This window comes from Labrus bergylta, chromosome 3 (assembly GCF_963930695.1).
Source record: "Labrus bergylta chromosome 3, fLabBer1.1, whole genome shotgun sequence".
Classification (NCBI taxonomy): domain Eukaryota; kingdom Metazoa; phylum Chordata; class Actinopteri; order Labriformes; family Labridae; genus Labrus; species Labrus bergylta.
In genome coordinates this window covers 11,757,005-11,778,347 of record NC_089197.1, presented here as the reverse complement: position 1 = coordinate 11,778,347, position 21,343 = coordinate 11,757,005, and the positions used below count along the sequence as shown (strand labels likewise).

Genomic DNA, 21,343 nt, shown 5'->3' with positions numbered 1-21,343 from the left:
TTTATTGTAGAGCACAGATGTGCAGCTTTTGGCCCTCTACAGATCTGTGTACTGCTCTTAGTCTAATAGATGAAGTACAGAAGCAGGGTGGGCTCTTTTAAAGTGGATATATGTGATAGAAACAATGAACATTTTTATTTGATTAATTGTACCAGAGATGACATTGACATTACTTGACTGGTCACAGGAAAAATATTCACACAACTATAAAAGAACGGAGAGACACAAACTTACACTTAAGATATTCTCACATATCTATGAGACATATGTAAGTGAACGTAAAAAAAAAAAAGTGATACAGTGAAGTTGGTGATACATTGTTTATAATATTTTTAGAAGGAAAGATGATGCAAAAGAGGATTCATTTGTGTTACCTAACCTGACGTCTCAATCTTAGGCCAGAATAGTTCAACATACACACAATATGTTTGTATGTTTTTAGTTCAATATATTCATTCCATGTTATACAAGTGCAATAGTACTGTTTGTAACTGCTACCTCACCTTAAGCATATGTTTGTACTGTGATTGTCTGTTCTTATATGTGTGCATGTTCTCTTACTTGTGAACGTGTGTGTGTTTTAAACTTAATTTTTTAGCTTAAGATTTTATTTTATTCAATGTTTTTTCTAGTTCTGTTTATACCAGGCTCAGGATGTGCAGCATTTAATTGTTTTTACTGACAATAACATGATTCACATTTAACCGCCTTGCTCCAAACATGTGATCTTTAGACATTCAAATTCATTCTAAACAACACGACGCATCTCAATTAGTCCATACTTCAGGATCTACTCCAGTCATCTGTGAGACCGGCTGAATTTCCCGCTGCTCCATTTGGCATTCGGCTGAGTTAAAGAGCTAGCATTAGCACTTAGCAGGGAGTGACTGATTAGCCCAAAGAAAATCTCAGAAGATAAAAATCTTGATTTTTAAAACATTTTTTTTCCCCCACCTCTAATGCCCAGTGGCAGATCTCATATGAGGAAGAATGAAACGATGCATAACTATCTCAATTGGATTACAAGAACACCAGTTTCAAATCTCTCTAAAAGTAAAGTTTCTGTTTACAGTAAGTTGAATTTTCTTGAATCAATACACATACGATTTGGATCCAATATAACCCATGATATTTAAACTCAGATACTATAATTGTCTTAATTTCAAACATGTTAATACAACAAAGTAGATAAATTATTAAGCATGAAATGCAATAAAAATATGTTTTTGAAACAAAACATCGACTGCCAGATTGGACAAAAAGTTCAGAAAAAATGTCACGATCAAGCTAAGGTAATATTGATCAAACCCCCCTCCCCACAGGGATCCTCTCCATTGGAGTTCTGACATTTTTTCAGTGCCAGCTTTGGTGTTTGTTTTCTGTTTGTTTTAATTTGAAATCAGAGAAATCAAATCAAATACATCTATTTGATATGGACATTGAAACAGAGAGGCACATGTGCGCAACACAATTCAGATGTTTTTTTTTTTCTTCTGAGCCTTACAACATGTGTCACACTGTTCATTTTGAAGCCAGGAGCCCTTCATGTCCACCACCACTCCACTAAATCCTCAGACCCATAATCTCCCATAAACACTCCCCGACTGTGGAGCCTCCTTGGCACTGGCGGCATGTGTCTGCCAACCCTGTATACCCATTAGCACCACTAAGCCTCTGTTTGCCCCCCCCCCCCCCCCCCCCCCCCCCCCCCAAACCCTCCATCCTCTCAACAAAGGTGAGTCTGTCTGATTATTACCTGACGTTGCACTATGGGTGGTTTTAATCCTCAGCTCTGGCAAGAACTGTGTGAAAACAGAAAAAGCACTTATTCATTTCTTTCCAGAAGAATGTCTTAAGTTGCCTCTCATTACCAGCAAACGTTTGCATACTGCAGAAAATGAATTTCAATGACTCTTTTCCCTGTAGCTTCATCACTCCCTCCTCCCCTTCATAACCTCACTTCACTTTTCCTGCTCATCTTCATCCTCCTGCTTTTCTGCACGTCTCCCTCTCTAGTCTCTCTTTTTTTTTTCTCTCTCTCTCTGTATCACACTCTACTCCCTCTCTACTCCCCTCTCTTTCCCCTGCAGCCTGCTAACCAGATCATTCCAATCCTTCCATAAATAGGAAAACTACAGTAAACAAAAATGAGAGGAAGACGCTGCCGGTGCAATCAGACAGCATTTCTCTCTATTTCTTTTTAAGTCCCCTCGCTGCCTGCGCTCTGTGCCGCTCATTCCTCCCAGTGCACTGCAGCTCCTCCTTCCACCTCCTCTCATCAGCTGCCCCTCCCTCTTCCTCTCTCTGTCTCTTCTAGGTGCAGCATGTATGTGAGCGTGTGCGAGCCAGCAGAGCCGCCTGTGTGTTTACATGTCAGCCTATCAGGGCTGCCGGATTTAGCGCATCTGGAGAGGACGGAGGCATTTCTCAAATGCCCCTCAGACGAGGGATTCTCATCGCTGCAAACGTCCCTCTTTCCCATCTGAATCTAGCCTAGTCTCGAGTCCTACATCTCTGTCTCCATGCTTTCGGAGGCATTTTGAATTTCCTTGGCAACATGGAGCTGCCTGAATTAGAATTCTCTGCATGACAGTCCTGGTAAGTACTCTGTCTCTATGGTGGGCTTTGAGCACTGAGGCATTGGATCTGATTTATTATGGTGCAGTGGTGGGGCCATGGGATCACCAGGGAGCAAATTAAAGTCAGGAATAAAATTGTGTATCATAGGAAAAAGGGAAGGGATGGAAAGAAGGGGGGTCATTCTCAGAGGAGGGCTTCAGATCTTATTTGTGCTTTGTCATCCAGATGGGTTTCATTTTTGCTGTGTGCCATGCAATCTGGCTTTGTACTGTGTGTGGAAGACACAAATAATGTGTGCATGTGTTTTCTGATTGTACAATATGTAGAATTTATTTTCTCAGGGTGAATGTATCAGTGCAGAGACAAACTGTGAACATGATATCAAATGAATGTAATTGAAAGCATGCAAACACCCGTATGTCCGGTCTTTTAATATCCCATCTAAAAAGGTGTGAAGCTGAGCAGGAGAGTGTCTGTTTTGTGTTTTCTCTCTTGACTGTTTTGCCAGCCTGGTTGTTGCTGCTTCCTAATCTGCTCTCATTAACATTCATGTTCCCCTTCAAATGCCAGCAAACTCATCTAGACTCACACTTATTCATTCTCAGCAGCTTTTTGCTGTTGGCTATTTCCAGTGTCGATGAGGGATTCTATGCAGGTGTTTGATTGGCCACAGGTTACATAGATGGGTGGATGGTGGTGCTGATGGGGAGGGTGGGTGTGTTCGGGGAAGGGGGGGAAAGATGATGGTCGACTTAGTGTGATTATTTATGCAGGCCCAATAAGCAATCTCTAGTTTAATTGCTATTGCTTGTTATATTTGCATCTCCATAATTATGGCTGCAACGCTTCAGCAGGCAGACAGCGATGAGGGGACTCTTCCTCTCTGGTTTTTTAATAGTGCTGTAACAACCTCTGCAAGCCTCAGACCTCCGACAGTCTCAGAGTGAAGAGTCTGCTCTTCATGTCAAGGTTTATGATCTCTCAAAGCTCTTAATTGGGACCCTGTAATCAGGTTATGACAGCTGATTGGAGTCTCTCTTTTTTTTTTGTTTCGTACTTATTTATGCGTGACACTCTAGGTGCACGTCTGCAGCGCCAAAGCACTGAACACATTTTTCAAGGGACTGAAATGAGCAGCGAGTGTTTATGACTGGAATTTCTGATGATATCTGGGGAACAAATGAGTGTTTATCATTAGCATAGTCACTGGGCAAACTTAATTTCAACAACACACGTATTTCCAGTATCAGTTTGTTGCGTTTGCAGGTCTTCAAGGATCCAAGTATGTTCGTGTCGAAGCATTACAAAGGCAAGTTGTAGATTATACAACTTTTGCACAATTTATGCTCACATAACACATATTGAGAGTCTACATTAATATTCATTGAATTCATATACACTGTATTATCACACATTGCCCTGAATCCCAATTAAAATAGGATTGATTTGATTATATAAGACGCAAATTGATGTTATATGAAAAGATTTTTGCATTAGCTGTAACAAACGTAACCTGCATCCAATGATTTCTTTATGATTTGATCCCCCCAACTGGTGCAAGCACAGCAAGCTGCAGTCACAGCAGCTACTGGGGATCGAAATTAACATATAAAACTACACTGACTATTTTCACCATGAGGTAATGTGGTACCTATTTTCACATTCAGAAAACACATTCACTATGCATTCAATAGGGCTCTTATTCCTCTTAATAATTATACATCTATTTAATTGAGTCTTTACGGCGTTTTGTGTTTTGGTACACTTGCGTGGATGTCTGTCTCCGCAGCTGTCTAGAATAGAGTATTGGATGGAAGCATTTACCAGACTTTGTTTTTTTTTTTTTGACTGAAGATAGCATTCTGCTTTTGTAAAGTGGTGAGTCTGGTAGTAAACACGTAACCTGTCAAACCAAAACATAAAGCCAAAAGATGCTAAAAGAAGAAGAATCAGAATGGTCTACCAGCTTTGTGGTCCCCCATATAAGAGCATAATTTGGCATCAGTTTACATAGTACTCACTCTCTTTGTGTTCTAAGGAATTGACAAATTTGATGACTGATAACCATCATAGCTACTTTAAGTCATTTACTGAGGAGCACGGTGTTATTGGGCAGCTGTATTTAATGTACACTATGACATTTATTTAGTGTTTTGAGCACAAATAGTCAATCCCTGACCTCTGCATGATAATGAAAGATTTCACTCTAATGGATATTTTGCCAAACCTAAGTGTCCTCACTTTAAAGGCTCCCACTGAAGACTAAGACAGACACCGATCAGCCACAAAATTATGACCACTGACAGGTGAACATCGATTATCTTGTAACAGGGACACCTGTCAGTGGCTATATGTTAGGCAGCAAGTGAACATTTTGTCCTCAAAGTTGATGTTTTGGAAACAGGAAAAATGGGCAATGATGAAGGTGTGAGTGACTTTGACAAGGGCCTAATTGTGAGGGCTGGACAACTAGGTGAGAGCTTCTCAAAAACTGCAGATGTTGTGGGGGCGTCCCCAATCTGCATTGGTCAGCACCAACCAAAATATGTCCAAGGAGGAAAAACTGGTGAACCAGTTACAGGGTCATAGGCAGCCAAGGCTCATTAGGTGAGGACAAATGGACTTTGCAGTTTGTTGTGTATGTGGCTACATAGCTGCAGACCAGTCAGTTTGCCAATGCTGACCCCTGTCCACCACCAAAGGCACCTACAATGGATACGTGAGTGTCAATAAAAGAAGGTGACCTGGAGAAACACAACAAGGTTTGACTTGGCCTCGTAATTCCCCAGATCTCAATTGAATTGAGCATCTGCAGGATGTGCTGGACAGACAAGTCTGATCAGTGGAGGCCCCAACTCACAACGTACAGGACTTAAAGGATCTTCTGCTAATGTCTTTGAGCCAGATACCACCTTCAGAGAACCATGGAGTCCATGTCTCGTCAGGTCAGGGCTGATGAGGGGCATCAACACCATTGGGCAGGTGGTCATGATGTGATGGCATCATGTTAAGGCACACAAACCCCCACACAGTTTTTAAATATTAAAACAAAGACAGCTTGCAGATTGAAATCTGTAAGATTTAGAGAGGCTTTTTCCTGCTCTGGGAAAGTTTGAGTAATTATAAGCAGATTTGAGAATGTACTCATTTTATCAAATAGTCAGAAAACAAAGAAGTAAGGGATTTGCTGTCCAAGTAAGCTGATATAGCATCACAATTCTTCTCAAATGTAAATACTGACTCAATTTGTATAATCCTTTTACCAATATGAGTTCACTATTAAAAGATTAAGGCAATGCACACAAGGGGCCTAAACTTCACTTGATTCCATTCCAAACAAAACATAACAGCTGGACACACTGATAGCTGCTCTGCTGCTGTTTCTTTTTCACACTGCTTTGTTCCAAGCTGTCATAAGCTTTATATTCGGTGATGCATAATAAAGGTATAATGATTAGAAAGCCACTGTATTTGTTCCGGAGTTTACCGCATGTGCTCTTTGTGAGTACCAGAATATATAATTTCCCTTCGTGAAAAGCCTCTGTAGGGTTTTTTAAATGTTTTATTTTTCTCATGTTTGATTCTAGAATCTAATTATAGCCCATTTTACTTACAGCTGAAATCAGAACACTCTTGCACATTACAGTTCATTTGTGATGCCCCAGAAAGGAGTGACGTCTAAAATGGCCAGGCACACAGCAAGGGCGTTACTCTTAAGGCCATTTGCTGTAACCAGATCCGTGTGGAATCAAGCCACTGCCACATAATGGGTAACATCAGCCACCTTGAAGAGGAAATGGTGAACAGTGATTGTGGTGACGAGTGCCAGAGCTTGTGTTTAGACAGTTGTCTGCTGGATGCCGAGGTGACAGACGCAGGCAGATCTGTCACAGGATACTCAAATTTGCGTTCTACAAATGTATTCAGAAGGTCACCATCCTGCTGCTTGGCTGCAGCCTTCCTCATTTAAATTTAATAATAACAGCTTTATGCAAAATATGGAACAGGCGGGGGCTACTAGGGTGGAAGGCAGAGGTTGTCTCATGCTCATGCTTCTGGCTGCATTCAGGCTCTTACATAGCAGAGGCTGCAACAAATTACATTAGAGGTGATCAATGGAAATCCTGAAGACGGTCAGTTTCTGATTCATCCAACGCTCTATCGATATCATTTTCTATTTTTTTTAAGCTTGAATTTATTATGACAAGTGATCTAAGTGAAACACAAGGATTTTTTAAAGAGAGAGATTAGCAAGTTAACAGATGCAAAACAACACAAAGTTAAAGAATGTCTGACACCAGTTGTCTGGCTTGTTACTTTCTGCATTTTCTATTTCTCTATTTCTGCATTCTCAAAACTGCAAGAACTGTGTTAGTTAGCGGTCAAGCTGCCTGCACTATACTCCGCTCTCAACACAAACGGCTTAAGCAGTCCTTCAAAGAAAGAGATGTAAAGAACACAATTTGAATACACGTCTCAAATGAATGGTCCAAGTTTCCTGGCATCTGTGGGGGGAAAAAAAACAGCACAGCATTTCATATTTGTACAGAAGCCAGTAATTATTGCCTGAGTGAGTTGGTGTGAAAATCTCTCACAATCTCCCTTTGTGCTTTCTATGAAGCACTGTAAGAGGCTTGTGTGAGGTAAAATTGCCTTTAGCACGGCATTTAGCCTTTTTTTTTTTCCTTTTCAATTCCAGCCTCACAAACATCGTATATCCCCCGATGGTGAGTAGGGGATAAAGGTTTGAGTAATTTCCAGCTTATCCTACTTGACTTTCAGAAGTATTGGGTGCTAATGAAGACAAAAGCCTCTTCTGTATTATTAGACTATGTTGTTGAAACAAGACACAGATCTGCATGTCAATCATGTAGAATAAGTTAAATGCAGAGCATGGTTTATTCCAAGCTATGACTTTTCCATATGCTTTGAGGTGAAGTAAGATTTGACAGATTTTAAAGTTCAACACGATACTAGTAAAAATCAAACAGCAATAAGAATAGAAGTCATAGGCACCCATTGGGTAATTTCTTGGTTTATAATTACCAAACCATGCAAACAAAATCCTGAACACTTTCTAGGTTGCACACATATGCTGGCAACATATTTGGAATGATACTGTCTAGGAAAAGTATAAAAAAATGAGGAAAATGGTGCCAATTTCGTTAAATTATCTTATCAACACTAAATAAATCAAAAGACCAATAAATAGTTGTAGTAAGCTGAAATAATGAATAGCCCAGTCTGCAGTTTCCAGTTCCTCTCAGTTAATTGGTTTTGGTTCACCATCCCGTCTGGTTTATTCCCTCTGGCTCTCACTGACCCTCACCATATAAAAGCCGTGGGCAGCTGCTCCAAGCTTAAAAGCTTCCAGCTAAAAAAGCTCCCACACAATGATTGTATGCTACCTGCTCAGTGTGGAAAAAAAAGCAGAGTCAGGGCCAGTATCTTTCAGAGGGTTGAGTGTCTGGTAAAGACAGTCAAACAACTATAGACCCAAGAGGCAGATATATGTTTTCACAGGAGTTAAAACGCCAAACAAGGAAAAAATTTATACAAATATAAATGTAGAGTCCAAGTGAACGAGTAAAGTAACCATGGGCCATCCTTAGGCCATGTTCTGTTGGATCACATTAGTCTCTCACACCAGTACTTAAAAGCTCTTGGTTTTGGCTTTGTTTTTACATCATTCTTGTGGAGTTACAGCTTAATCTAGGACTATTAAAGGACTATTGTAGAAAGTTTTATACAAGAAATACAATCTCAAAGAGCTTGTTTAGAATGTGCAGTGTTAGGAGTTGAAGTGTTGATCTGTATCTTCTCAATAATGTTTATTAAAGAATAGATTTCATAATGTAATCCAGGTACAGAGATTCTGTAATGATGGTTGTACATCGTTACCAAACATCTATGTCTGCACACAGTACATTTGTCCTCGTCTCAAAAATAGCCATATCACAAAATTAACTGTGAAAGAAGTAAATAAAGGTGATAGAAGCGTTGAGGAGTGTAACTTTAGAAAGTGTGAGACAGGACAGCACGACTACAATCTGTTGTCTGCCCCCGGCACTAAAACGTGAGTCACATGTAGAACATGAGGCTTTTGTAGGCTGATAATAGTTTGGTCCAGAATTGAAAAATAAAAAAGGAGAAAAAACGACATTGTGACAATGACAGAGGGTTTTCGTCAAGCGCACCATTCAGGTTTGGAGGGCGCCGGTAGCCTAATGGTCCGACCTGCGGGTCCTTTCTCGCATGTTATTCCCCACTGGCTCTTCCTCCCTGATTTCTGACACTATCCATGGTCCTGCCTGCACAATAAAGGCCTAAAAAGCCCAAAAATAAATCTCTGGAAACATTTGGGTTGATACGCTGTGACTATTAAACGTCTGATGGCTTTGAGCTGGTGTGCAGGCCGTCTTTGTCTTGCTGCTGTGTTTGGTTGCCCTGCTCCTATATGATGTGTTAACAACCCCCCTCTTTTCTGGTGGTACTACCTGAATCTCACAACGGGGTCTTCGCTGAGAAAAATGTCCCCGCTTTGTAGCCTTTATCTTTCAGATGTCTTGATATACCTTTACATTTATCACCAAATTGACATCTAAATTATCTGAGGACAGCTGACGGCAAGCTGTAGCTTCACCTGATTGGCCTAATGCTTGAAAATACTTTACCCATGTAACCAAAGCTGTATTTGATATTTGAACTTAACTATATACATATGTGTTATTTTTTTACTGTATTCATTGAACTTCAGATGTTTTTTTGTGATGTGTTCATTGTGTATGCTCATACTGCAGTAGAGACAAATATACACATTTCATTTGTCAGTCCTAATTAACATAAAGTCACCATGTGATAAAGACACTCGAGGCACATCTGTGAGTGTAGTAAAAAAGCTTTTATTCAAGCATGTCTGTCTCCCACATGTTTGAGCAGGAGTCTTCTTCAGGGCATGACTCGTAGGTGTCAGATCAGAACTCCGAGTGCTCAGGATTTCCCGTTTGCTTTTGCACCATCCTCTAACCCTCTCTACTCCAAAGAGCATCTTTGTTTACTGAATATGAGTCAATATTTTTACCTTTTTTTCCCTCCTCAACAAAACATATTTTTTTATGGGCTCTCATTGACCACTTCTGAGATGCTTAAGATTTGCGATTTTAAAATGTATGAGTCGTTGAGTCTTTGTCTGCATGCACTCAGCAGATGGTCCAAGCATATGTGCTCTGTCTCGGGCCTGCATCTGTGTTAGTTTTTGGTCAAACTACATGGCATCGTGGCATATTGACAATGTCTATGCACAGCAGGATGCACACCAATCAGAGCTTTTAATGAACATCCAAAAAATCATTGGACCCATCAAAACTCATGGGAAACACATCAAAACCCATAAGATGAAGGCAATGTAGTCGAAATCTTTGATCGTTTGGTCTTTTAATTAAATAAGTCATTGTATTGAATTTGGGTATGATTTGTTCCATACTGTTGTAGCATATAAAAGCCTAATTGCACCTATAACATGAAGTCAGGACAATAAGTCTAGAGCTGTACATTCTTCATATACAATGGTTGGAAATAACATTTTTTATGATCGGTTGTAATTTTTTCCAATATTTGTCGCTGTCTTAATGACTAGCAATGTGCACTGTAGTTCATTCGTCCACTGTTGTAATTCTAGGGAGTCATTAAGGGCCCTTTTTCGCTGTGGTTCCACAAATTCACTTGACAAAGTAGAAAAATGTACCAGACCAAATACATGAACACTGGAAACAAAGTACTAGGAGCTTTAAACTCAAGTAGCTACATTTAATTCAATTAATATGTCTATTTACGCCCATGCCCCGCGAACTATAACATGTGAAATGTCATTCGTGAAGAATTTGTATAGAAGTGCTGTTTAAGCCAATGATTCACTTGAAGCTTATAAGGCCATGGTTAAGAGCATGTCTCACAAAAAAAAATGAGTTTCCATTGAAGAGTTTTAGGTGCACTACAGCCGACTGAGGATCAAAGATGATTAAGTTAGTTTCGTCCACTGACCACACAGGAGATGAGAGAGGGATTTGATCTTGAAGCTGGTTATTTCCAGATCGCTGATACAGAGAATGATGCAATCCCTTACTGACTTGCCATTGGCTGACAGAGTTAGGAAGTCTTTGAGCACAGTGCAGGTCCTGTGGATATAGCATACAGCGTGTGCTATCTTAACAAGATGTGACAAGCCCTGACGGGATTAAAGCATGAACAATTAATTTCCACAAGCACACATGCTGCAGGTAAGCAGAGAATAAGTGGTAGTGCAACTTGTTAGAAGCCATCATTTATTATTTTTTTTATTGTGCAAAGAAATTTCACACAGAATAGGATTTTTCTGTTCAAGAAATAACTTTTTAATCTCCAAGGAAGGAAATATCACATTAATCATGCAATTCAAAGGTGATGACACTCACTTGGCTTGTATAAGTTTTGTACTACATTACAATGAAAGCCTCCAACCTGCTTGGCTAGCTTCCACCACTTCCAGCAGTGATTCCTGTCAGCTGAATGAATGCTGTATTGGTCAGAGTGCAGTAAAGGTACTTTGAGGCGGACACAGTCAAATGGATAGCCTAATGGAGATTGTTACTTTCAGTTCCATTAACCACAGTTGTTGGTGATTTTAGCTAGAGAACAGGCATCATCCAGACCATTCATTTATCGTGTCACCTGTCAAACCGAAACACCATCCTGCATGAAGGCCTACAAGCTTTAGTATCTTCCTGAAATTGTTGGCTTTAGGACTACATGTCTTAGTCCGAACTGTGTATCTTTTCTTCTAGCAAATTTGCATGACCTCTACTCCATTTCAACTTAAGATTCTGCAAAATCACATACAAAATGCAGGAAATTCATTTGCATTTTTGGTCCAAGCAGCTGGATGGACAATGCAGAAGATTTCCAATCAAATAAGCTGGATTTCTCTGCAACTCTCCTGTGTTTGCTTGCATGCCAAAATGATGTTATGGATGTAAATTGCTTCTGTGGCCATAATTGTTTCTGCAGCGGCACACAGCTTTGTCAGTGCACACCTCTCTGTCTATGAGGCCTCCGCGAACTGCCGCATAAAAGGCTTGGACAAAATCTCTTTGCAGAACACTGCAGAAAGTTAGTTTAAGTGAAAAATACTCTAAATACTTGTGTAACACTTGTTTTACTCCTTGAACCAGTTTGGATCCTGAAAAGCCATTATGCTGGATTATGGGGCATGAGGCGTTTACAGAAAGGTTTGAGTTATTTAGTTCCCTTTGGACGTTTAAACTATCAAAACCGGGCCCTTTTATTTTGAAGAAGGCTGCCAGAAAGCAACATTATGAAAATGTATTTTGCCTTATGGAGACACACAATCTGCCACAGGTAATTAAACATAGTCAAACATTTTTATTTCCGCATGATTCATTCCTTTGAGAAGAAGCTTCTGTACAGCCGCTTGTCCTTGTGCTGATCACTACAATTATCCACACTCCCTTAATCTCTCTTGACACCATCTCCTTCAAAAAAAAAACACAAGTGTGTCAGTGTGGATATCTTCTGTTCTGAAACTTCTGAAGCAAAGAGTGCATGACTTTTTGGCTGCGAGCCCTGTTAGCTAGAGGATGAAAAGAGAGAGATTGATGGTTCGCTGACCACATGCAGGTGTGTTTCTGCATCCCAACAGGAGTAGTTCCCATGCACTAGACCGTTTTGCTCCTCTCATTCGATGCTGGCATGGTGGATTGTCAGGCCGTGCATTTTTTTTTTTTTTTTTTTTTTTTTTTAGCTTTGCAGGGGGGTGTTAAATTTATCTGAGGTTTCCATGGAGGATTTGTTTTTATGGGATTTCTCGAATCTGACTGCTCATTCTTCTGCAGGATGTAGATTAGCTGGCAGCCTTCTGCAATACAGTTCTGATGTGTCTATGTTTACCCTGCAAGTATTTGGTAAAGATGTCCGTATTGTTACAGGTCACTGTAGCCATGTTTGTCATATCATTACTGTTGAAAGCTATATCTAGACCTGTTCATGCTACAGACCTGGTCTACATCTAAATATTTCCATCCCAATGAAATGAATAAAGAGCTGGATATAAACATCTAATTTTGATTCACTAAGTAGATTTACTTGGGAAATGTGGAACCTTTTGTGCGGATGATTAAATTTTGCTCGTAAAAACAGCATGTTTGCTCAGATATTGCCTACTGCAGGTGGAGTTCAGTCTCCAACATCAGGCAGTGGATGTTCTGAAACACTCATCCACTGTAATCTCCTGCAAACACTGTTACTCTGACGCAGCCCACAATGTTTTCTTGTTTGTTTGCTTATTGCATTTTTTTTTTTTTATGTTTAAATTTGTCAGTCGCGCAAACATACCAGTGGCAGCAGTGTTAAATCTTTTAAATCCTGTCCATATTTACCCTGTTACTTTGCAGCTGTACCCTCTTTTTTGTCTTTCATCTCCACTATTCTCGAAACAGTTGCAAAAAAAAAAAAAAAAAAGCAGGTTACAAGATGTGTTTGCTACCTTACAAAATGCTACAAAAAAGAGAAGAGGAGCAAGTGAGCATGTGATTCACATCTCTAATGAAGGCTGAAGCCAGAAGCTGTTGAGTGAGAACAATTCATTTAGGAGCTGTGAACAGAAATAAAAGCATTAGACAGAAACATAGGGAAATAACTAGATAATTGTTAATATTGGTTGTTTCATTCTCGAAACAACCTTGTAATACATTTTCTTTTCATATAAATGAACCAAAACGCAACAAATTAAAGACACATCTTTTGCTCCCAATATTATAAAACATGTTTCACAAAGATTTTAAATGTTTGATTGTTTATGGTTGACACAAAGATTGTGTAAACCCTTCATAAATATGACTGAATCTAATTACAAACTTTTAAAATATTCAATCCAAGAAGAATACAAGAAGAAGAAAAAATACAAATATTCTGCGTCATAACTGCATGCACATCAATCAAAGCAAACAGCTAAATAATTTACTATATATCAGGGGAAATACTCTCAGAACTCTCAGGCTGCTTTGATGATTCATGACAGCGGTCACAAGTTCAAACTCCCCTACAGGGACATGACAGACAAGCAGAGTTGCAGTGTATTGGTTTACAACTCACAGCTAAACTTTTAATTGCATCTACGATTTTGTTTATGTGAAGTCGAGTTAATTTTTCATGAACTGTTTACATTACTTTGTCTGCCTCTTCTCTTTAGAAAGTTTCAATAATATTCAATAAGGTCCTCAAGTCCCTCCTTAGTGTAAATAGCCAAATAGCCCTTCCTACATTATGCAGCACACCGAAAGGTACTTAACAATAACTGAAAACAACCGAGGGGCATGTATGCATTGAAGCATTTAGCTCATTTGTCTGCGTGCTGCTTGCTTGCAGATATTCTGTGACCCATTAACAGTGCACACCTCTCTTCTTTGGTTCGCCTTGTATCAAACCACACGGCACCAAAGGGGAGGCGAGGCAGAGATCCAAGGGAACAACAGACTAATGGTGAGCAGAGACATGCTTTTGAGAGGACTATGACAGGGTGAGAGGTCCGTGGAGAAAACGCAAGCAGTCGCAGATGGGCAGGAGGGAAGAGAGTTGTACACTCGTATTCTTTCTTCCCACAGTACAATCAAAAGGGAAGATGGAAAGACTCAATGTGAAGAGAAAGAATATGAGTTAGAGATCAAGAGCTGAAATTACATTTTGTTCTCTTGGCAGACGAAAACCCTTTAAACTCCAATCTAAAGCCCAGAAAGAGTGTATAGAAGTGACAATGCAGCTGCAATTGAAAGGTTATTTTCCAACTCCTTTTTTTCCTCCAGAATTAGAGCTCAAGGTCAAAACAAAGTGGTGATACAGTGAGTGGATCTGGGCTGTGAGGCCAGATTACAAAGATAGTACCCCTGCCCTTACTACACTGTGAATCATAAATCATGCATGGTTCTCTGGTAAGAAAATCACTGCTGCATTTGCTTTTGCTTGTTTTCGATTAGCAATGACACCAGTGACCCACATCCTCATTCATATTCCTGACTTGACGAGATAAAATCGCATTCTGCGTCGAACAGATAAACTTGTCACCCGCTTTGTGCACCCAGTATCTTGGTAATATTTCATTACACGCTTAGGTTTTTGCATCTGTCACAGTGGCTCACATTTAAACGCGTGCTTACACGATGTATGAGCTTTAAAAATGAACTGAACTGGCTGTTTCAGAAATTATTCCACCATCCTATTGGAAAGGCCTTCCCTGCATGCTTTCCATAAATTGGTGAAAGACAGAACGAAAGGAAAATCACAAGGGAGTAACCGATAGACACAAGCTTTCATTCTGACAGTCTGCTTTTTCACAATGCCCCATTCACACTGGACTGCTGCCCGATGTGTCTGACATATGCAGCCAACAGAAATTAACAGTTCTGGAGGAAGTGAAAATGAAAGCTGTAATTAGTGTTCCATTGGAAGTGCTCAGACCACAATCCAAGCTGCCTCGGTCCCATGAATTTAATTCAGTGAGAGTGATGTGGCATTTGTGTTGGAGCACTAGCCGATCATTCTAATCCTCACTATCAGGTTGAATATTTTTTTAGTGCTTACAGCATTATGGTAGACAGCCAAAGTGGTTCTAACAAGCACTAAGCCGATCATTTGAAGCACTCTTATAAAACCCACTCCTGTGGTGAATGAGTTACAGAAAGAATGTGCAGTGCCAATTCAGCTCCCATGTGTTATGACAATGTTCATTATGATGAAAATTTGGACGAGCACTTTATTAACCTCTCATAATGGAATTCCTGTTTTGAGATTTAAAAGATATTCATCTTTACATTGCTGTTTATGATTGAGTTGTATCATGATTTCCCAGTTGTACAGCTGTATGGATGTATGACTTCTTTACTTCATTTCATTATGTACACTACTGTTGTGCATCATTGTTTTAAATATCAGGGATTAAGGTGCTTTTATGTGCTGATAAAAAGCCCAAGCCTTCATTACTTTTACAAAGCCAGTCGCATTCATACTAAACTTAATGAAATACACTAAAACATGAAGAAATCATACAAATATTTTGCAACCAATGACTCTTAGAAGAACCATATTCAAAGTAGGACAATACAAGAGTTCAATATGAATAGAGGGAGTCTTTAAAAAGGAAAAAAAAAACAGATATAGAGAAATAAAAATATAAAAAACCTGAGCTTTGAAATTCTTTGCATGTTGGTTTTCTAAGAGTGCCTCACAGATTTAGCAGTGACTGAACCCGCATGATTGATGTGAGAAGTAGAGCTTGAAGGTTTTAGCAAGTTAAAGTTCCCCAGAGTCAAAATCAAATGGGGGGGTTTAAAGTCCTCTGACATCCTCCCTCTCTCCATTTATCACCGCTTGGCAGAAATCTCTGTTTTATATCACTGCAAGGTCAACAGCTCAGCGGTGGCATGGGATGTGTTAACTTTGTGAATACTTGGGGCAACCATTTCAAACAGTAGCATGGCAGTTTTTGGGTTCTAATTCAACATAGTTTGTACAAGCGGAGACAATGTGTCAGTGATAGTGGAAGTAATTGTTTTCAGCACACTGTGAAGTCTGAAGCACATCAGGGTGGTTATATTGTGTGACCGAGCCCTTTTATTGATTGGCTGATTTCATTACTTTGGGGGAAAGCCAACACAATAAAATTTCATGCAAGGAAAGGAGAAAGGCAGCTTATATCTTTGTAAAGGTGCAGATATAAAAGCAAAATTTTGATAGCAACTGCATGGTTTCCCAAGCATTATGGCAACATCATTCATTAAAAAAAACACAACTCTTTAATAACTCATAAATCTGCTTATTGTGACTCTAATTGTGAAAGTATTGACATATTTGTTGAAATGAAAATATTATTAAAGACTGACTGGAAACCGGATTTCAAAATGCAAAGCATGGAATTGTTTTCATTTTCTCATTACTGTTCAGGTTTAAGTGGAATACAGCACTGTCCAAACTTGTTGAAGCAGTGTCCGTGTCACATATTCCAAACTAACAACGCTTCTTTTTTCATGTCTTTACAGGTAAGCAGTAGGATGGTGTTTGGGGACACCGGAGGGCACTGCTACTTGGTGGCATGCTGGCAGCCCATCCTGATCCTGATGCTGGGCACCGTCCTCTCTGGCTCCACCACTGGTTGCCCCTCCCGATGTGACTGCAATGCTCAGGAGCGTTCAGTCGTGTGCCATCGACGGAGACTGGCAGCTCTTCCTGAGGGTATACCAACTGAAACAAGACTGCTAGACCTCAGCAAGAACCGCCTAAAAACCCTCGGTACCGAGGAGTTCATTAATTACCCTCAGCTGGATGAGCTGCAACTTAACGAAAACACAATTTCATCCATCGAGCCTGGGGCTTTCGGCAACCTAATGAACCTTCGAATCCTAGGTTTGCGCAGCAACCAGCTGAAGCTGATTCAGCTCGGGGTGTTCACAGGTCTGACCAACCTTACACAACTGGATATAAGTGAGAACAAAATTGTCATTCTGCTTGACTATATGTTCCAGGAGCTGTATAACCTGAGGGCTCTGGAGGTGGGGGACAATGACCTTGTATTCATCTCACCACGATCATTTCATGGCCTCAGCAACCTTGAAAGCCTCAACATTGAGGGATGCAATCTGGCCTCAGTGCCCACTGATGCCCTTAGCCATCTGCATAACCTGTTGTCACTTCGATTACGCTATTTAAATGTAACTGTCATAAGGGATTACTCCTTTAAGAGGCTGTACCGGCTCAGAGTGCTGGAGATTTCTCATATGCCTGCCCTGGATACCATGACCTCAAAATGCTTGTTTGGACTCAATCTCACATCATTGTCTATCACAAGCTGTAATCTCACTGTCATACCCTACCAAGCCATAAGTCACCTTAGATATCTTCGTTTTTTGAATTTGTCGTTCAATCCAATTCGCACTGTTGAAGGGAACCAACTGCACAATCTACAGAAGCTTCAGGCTTTTCATCTGGCTGGGGGCAGATTAGCTGCCATAGAGCCCTACTCATTCAGAGGACTCAACCACCTCCGTGTTCTCAATGTTTCCAGCAACAGCTTGAGCACCCTGGAGGAGTCAGTGTTCCATTCAGTGGGCAATCTGGAGACCCTGGCTTTGTATGACAACCCTTTGGCCTGTGATTGTCGTTTGCTTTGGGTCTTCCGTCGGCGGTGGAGGCTCAACTTTAACAGACAACAGCCCATGTGTGCATCACCTGAGGTTGTGCAAGGAAAAGAGTTCAAGGACTTCCCAGACATCCTCCCTTCTGACTATTTCATCTGTCAGAAATCAAAGATTGTGGATTATAAGGTTCAGGAGAGCCATGTAGATGAGGGAACTACGGTTCTCTTTGCTTGCCAAGCTGAGGGTGATCCAGCCCCTGCAATAATGTGGCTTTCTCCTAAAAAGGAATACATTACTACTAAAACTGTGGGGTCAAGACTTTCTGTGTCTCATGAGGGCACACTGGAGGTCCGTTACTCCCAAATCCAGGACAATGGCACCTACATGTGCATCGCAAGCAATGCAGCCGGCAATGACACAAAAGCTGCCCACCTTTTTGTGCATAGTTACTCCCCTAATTGGCCCCACCAGCCAAACAAGACATTTGCCTTCATTTCCAACCAGCCCAACGATGAAGGTACTAATGTAACTCGGGCCTCAGTTCCATTTCCATTTGATGTAAAGACACTTATAATCGCAACCACCATGGGATTTATCTCTTTCCTCGGAGTTGTCCTTTTCTGTCTTGTAATATTGTTCCTCTGGAGTAGAGGGAAAGACAATACAAAGTCAAGTATAGAGGTTGAATATGTACCCCGCAAAGAGGAAACCGAGGAGGCCAGTCCAACTGAGCCACCGGTACAATTCAACATGAAGATCATGTGAACCTCAAAAGGAGGCCATGTAAGCTTATAAACTGCAGTCAGGATGCATACTATCCTCGCTTCAAATAAGTACTTGATTTAAGAGCGATAGATACATCTATCAAACTACATCTTGAAAATATACCCAACACATTTTTTTACTTCAGGGACTGAATCTTTAAAACAAATGTTGAATTTCAAATAATCCAATTTCTGTAAATTTGTATTGGCATTTCTCAATCAGTATGTTGACATGCACTTAAAAACCCAATTGCTGCGTGGAACCAATTTGAGGTAATGGGTCAATGATTTTTATCATGGAAAATTTTGCCTTTATATGAAAGTTGAAGCTGATAGGAAGTGAAAAAAAAGACATCCAAATAAGGGCCAGGGTGGAATCATACCCCTCAGCCCTTTGAGGACCATTAAGCATAAATGGTAAAAGATGAGCTACCATGGGGCCTAAATTGTTGTTATACACACATAAAGTTTAATGCTTAAGCTCTCGAGTATTTTCCTTCCCTCAGCACAAATGAGAGAAAAATGTTGTCGTCAGGGTCTTTATCTTGTTTTTGTTTCTTTGTTCTGATTGATGTAAAAAGCACAATAACCCATTAGTACTCCATATCTGTTACTTGACATGCTAAACTGAAAACAGTGTATCTGTTATATTTTATCCCATCGAGCAATTAGTATGAGATAAGTGAAGGGAGCATTATAGACAAACAAAACAAAAACAAAAAAAGACGAAGGTAAACATTAGGGGTGTACGCGTTTAGTCAACTAAACTATTAAGCATTGTCACCCTTAATAGCCAGCACCTGAATTACTAGTAATAATAATCATTTATTTGCTGGCTCTCAATGGCGGTTGAATATTATGGCCAAACTGTATTGCAACCTCCCACAACTAGCAAGGACTACCACCAGTCTATATGGCTACAGCCTTAGCTTGGCAAGAAAAATTAACTGTATTTCCATAGACTGGTTGTAGCCCTGGCTAATGGGCCTTCTATTCTGGCTCTAGTGTCTGGATTTAATCAAGCACAATGAATGGATGGCATACCGTAAGGGCATTTTGATCAAGAAAATTGATATACAAATGTATGCAGGTTGTGTCCAGTTAAACTGGCATATCAACCGGAATAATGTGTAACCACATTAGGACAGGAATGTGGACATTAACCTGCAAGGAGGACGAAAGGTCGGCAGCGCTAACACTACTAATGTTAGCCACATGAACCAAGTTATAGTATTCACCCACAGTTTTATTTTTGAGAGAATTCATTCTTTATAACTAGTCAACACAAGCAAATTAATTAACTTTAAAAATAAAATAATAATATTTTGTATGTTCAAAATATTTAGTTTAATTTTCATTGAGACATTCTTAGCTTTGTTCTCTGGAATCAAAGATGTATTAAGAATCAGTTGGTGCATAAGAGAAAAAGGAGTGCACTTCACCACCCGTTGTGTCAGTGAGCAGTGGCCTTTATTTTACAACATCATTAAACAGGGTTTTGATTTTGTTTTTCTCCACAGTTTGGCACTGCTGTCTGGAAGAAACCATGTCCAAAATGTTCAAACAGAAGCACTTATCTCCATGACTTTTCGCAGAATAATGATAACCATTGTATTTAAGTGCGTGTATCAGTTATAATAACTGGAGGTTACTATTACTGTGGTGATTGTCAAATGAGCAAGCAAGTGTGCATGTTAACACACTGAATAAGGAAAATAAGCCAGTCCTACTGTATTGTGCTCCTTTCTGCCAACAAAAGAAGTGTGTCCTTAAATGTATTGACATGTCTGGCTATACATATTTTTCTGTATTTTATTCTTTCCTTGTACATTATGCTATGGCACAATAGTATTGCTTTTGAAGGCTGTGGTTTATGAACATATTACCATCTAAAGAGCAGATTTTAAAATGAGTCACCAGGTTTCAAGAAAAAACTAATTCCAAAGTGAGTTACTGCATTACTCAGACTATAAGAGAACACTTAATCATCTAACTAACAATCTCTTATCCAGTGTAACTAAATTCATTTGTTTACACATTTGGTAGCACAGGAAGTGAGAGCACACTGTCAAAGTCTGGGGGTCATATTGTCACCGATGACTCTCAGAAAGTGGGATATTATTAATTTGTTCCCTTAAGTAGCCCATTTCCAGATTAGCAATACCCAATATTATTTGCATAAAATGAAGCATAATGCCTCATACAGATTTTATGTTTTCTAATTCATTTCATAGTCAGGGTCTGCTCAGAAGATAATGTGTTCATTTACTTTTGAAGAACTTGTTTAAAAGGATGGGCAGATGGAAACTCTATTAAAATAAATAACATTTTATATTACTGGTGCTCATTTCATATTAACATTGGGCAGAAAAAAATTACGTTAGGACACATTTTCCCATCATAAAAAAAGACGATATCTCCATTTTCTGCAAGTAAAATAATAAAATGATCAAAGAGCTTATTGCTCGATTTAGGAGGGACACAATGAAGCACACTTCTGGTATTTGCCTGAAATAATCATCTCACTGCCGTCTATGATGTTGGTTATTTGCCAGTGTAGTTGTTAAAATCATATAGTGAATTCAAACATGGTGGTAATGTTGCACCAAAAATCCAGAGGATCTCTGTTCTGCATTGTACTGTGAACCAAAATAGCACGACAATGTGAGATCATGTAAGGCCATGGTATCCTATTTCTATTGTCACACCTGGCTCAGTTTTCATCAGTCTGAGCTGCATATTGTACGCTGCAGCTGTCCTTTGAGCTTTATGCTAATATTAGCACAGTCCTTTTAATACATTGATCTATGTGTGGCAGCCCGC

The 21,343-nt window shown here is 39.8% G+C and overlaps 1 protein-coding gene across 1 annotated transcript; it reads left to right on the top strand.

Annotated features, from left to right (window-relative positions):
* The first annotated feature begins 2,254 nt into the window (after positions 1-2,254).
* Positions 2,255-20,857, top strand: lingo1b (leucine rich repeat and Ig domain containing 1b). Its single transcript, XM_020643222.3, has 2 exons — positions 2,255-2,598; positions 16,662-20,857. The coding sequence occupies exons 1-2, from the start codon at positions 2,587-2,589 to the stop codon at positions 18,519-18,521; spliced, it is 1,872 nt and encodes a 623-aa protein (XP_020498878.1). The 5' UTR covers positions 2,255-2,586; the 3' UTR covers positions 18,522-20,857.
* The last annotated feature ends 486 nt before the right edge of the window (positions 20,858-21,343 follow it).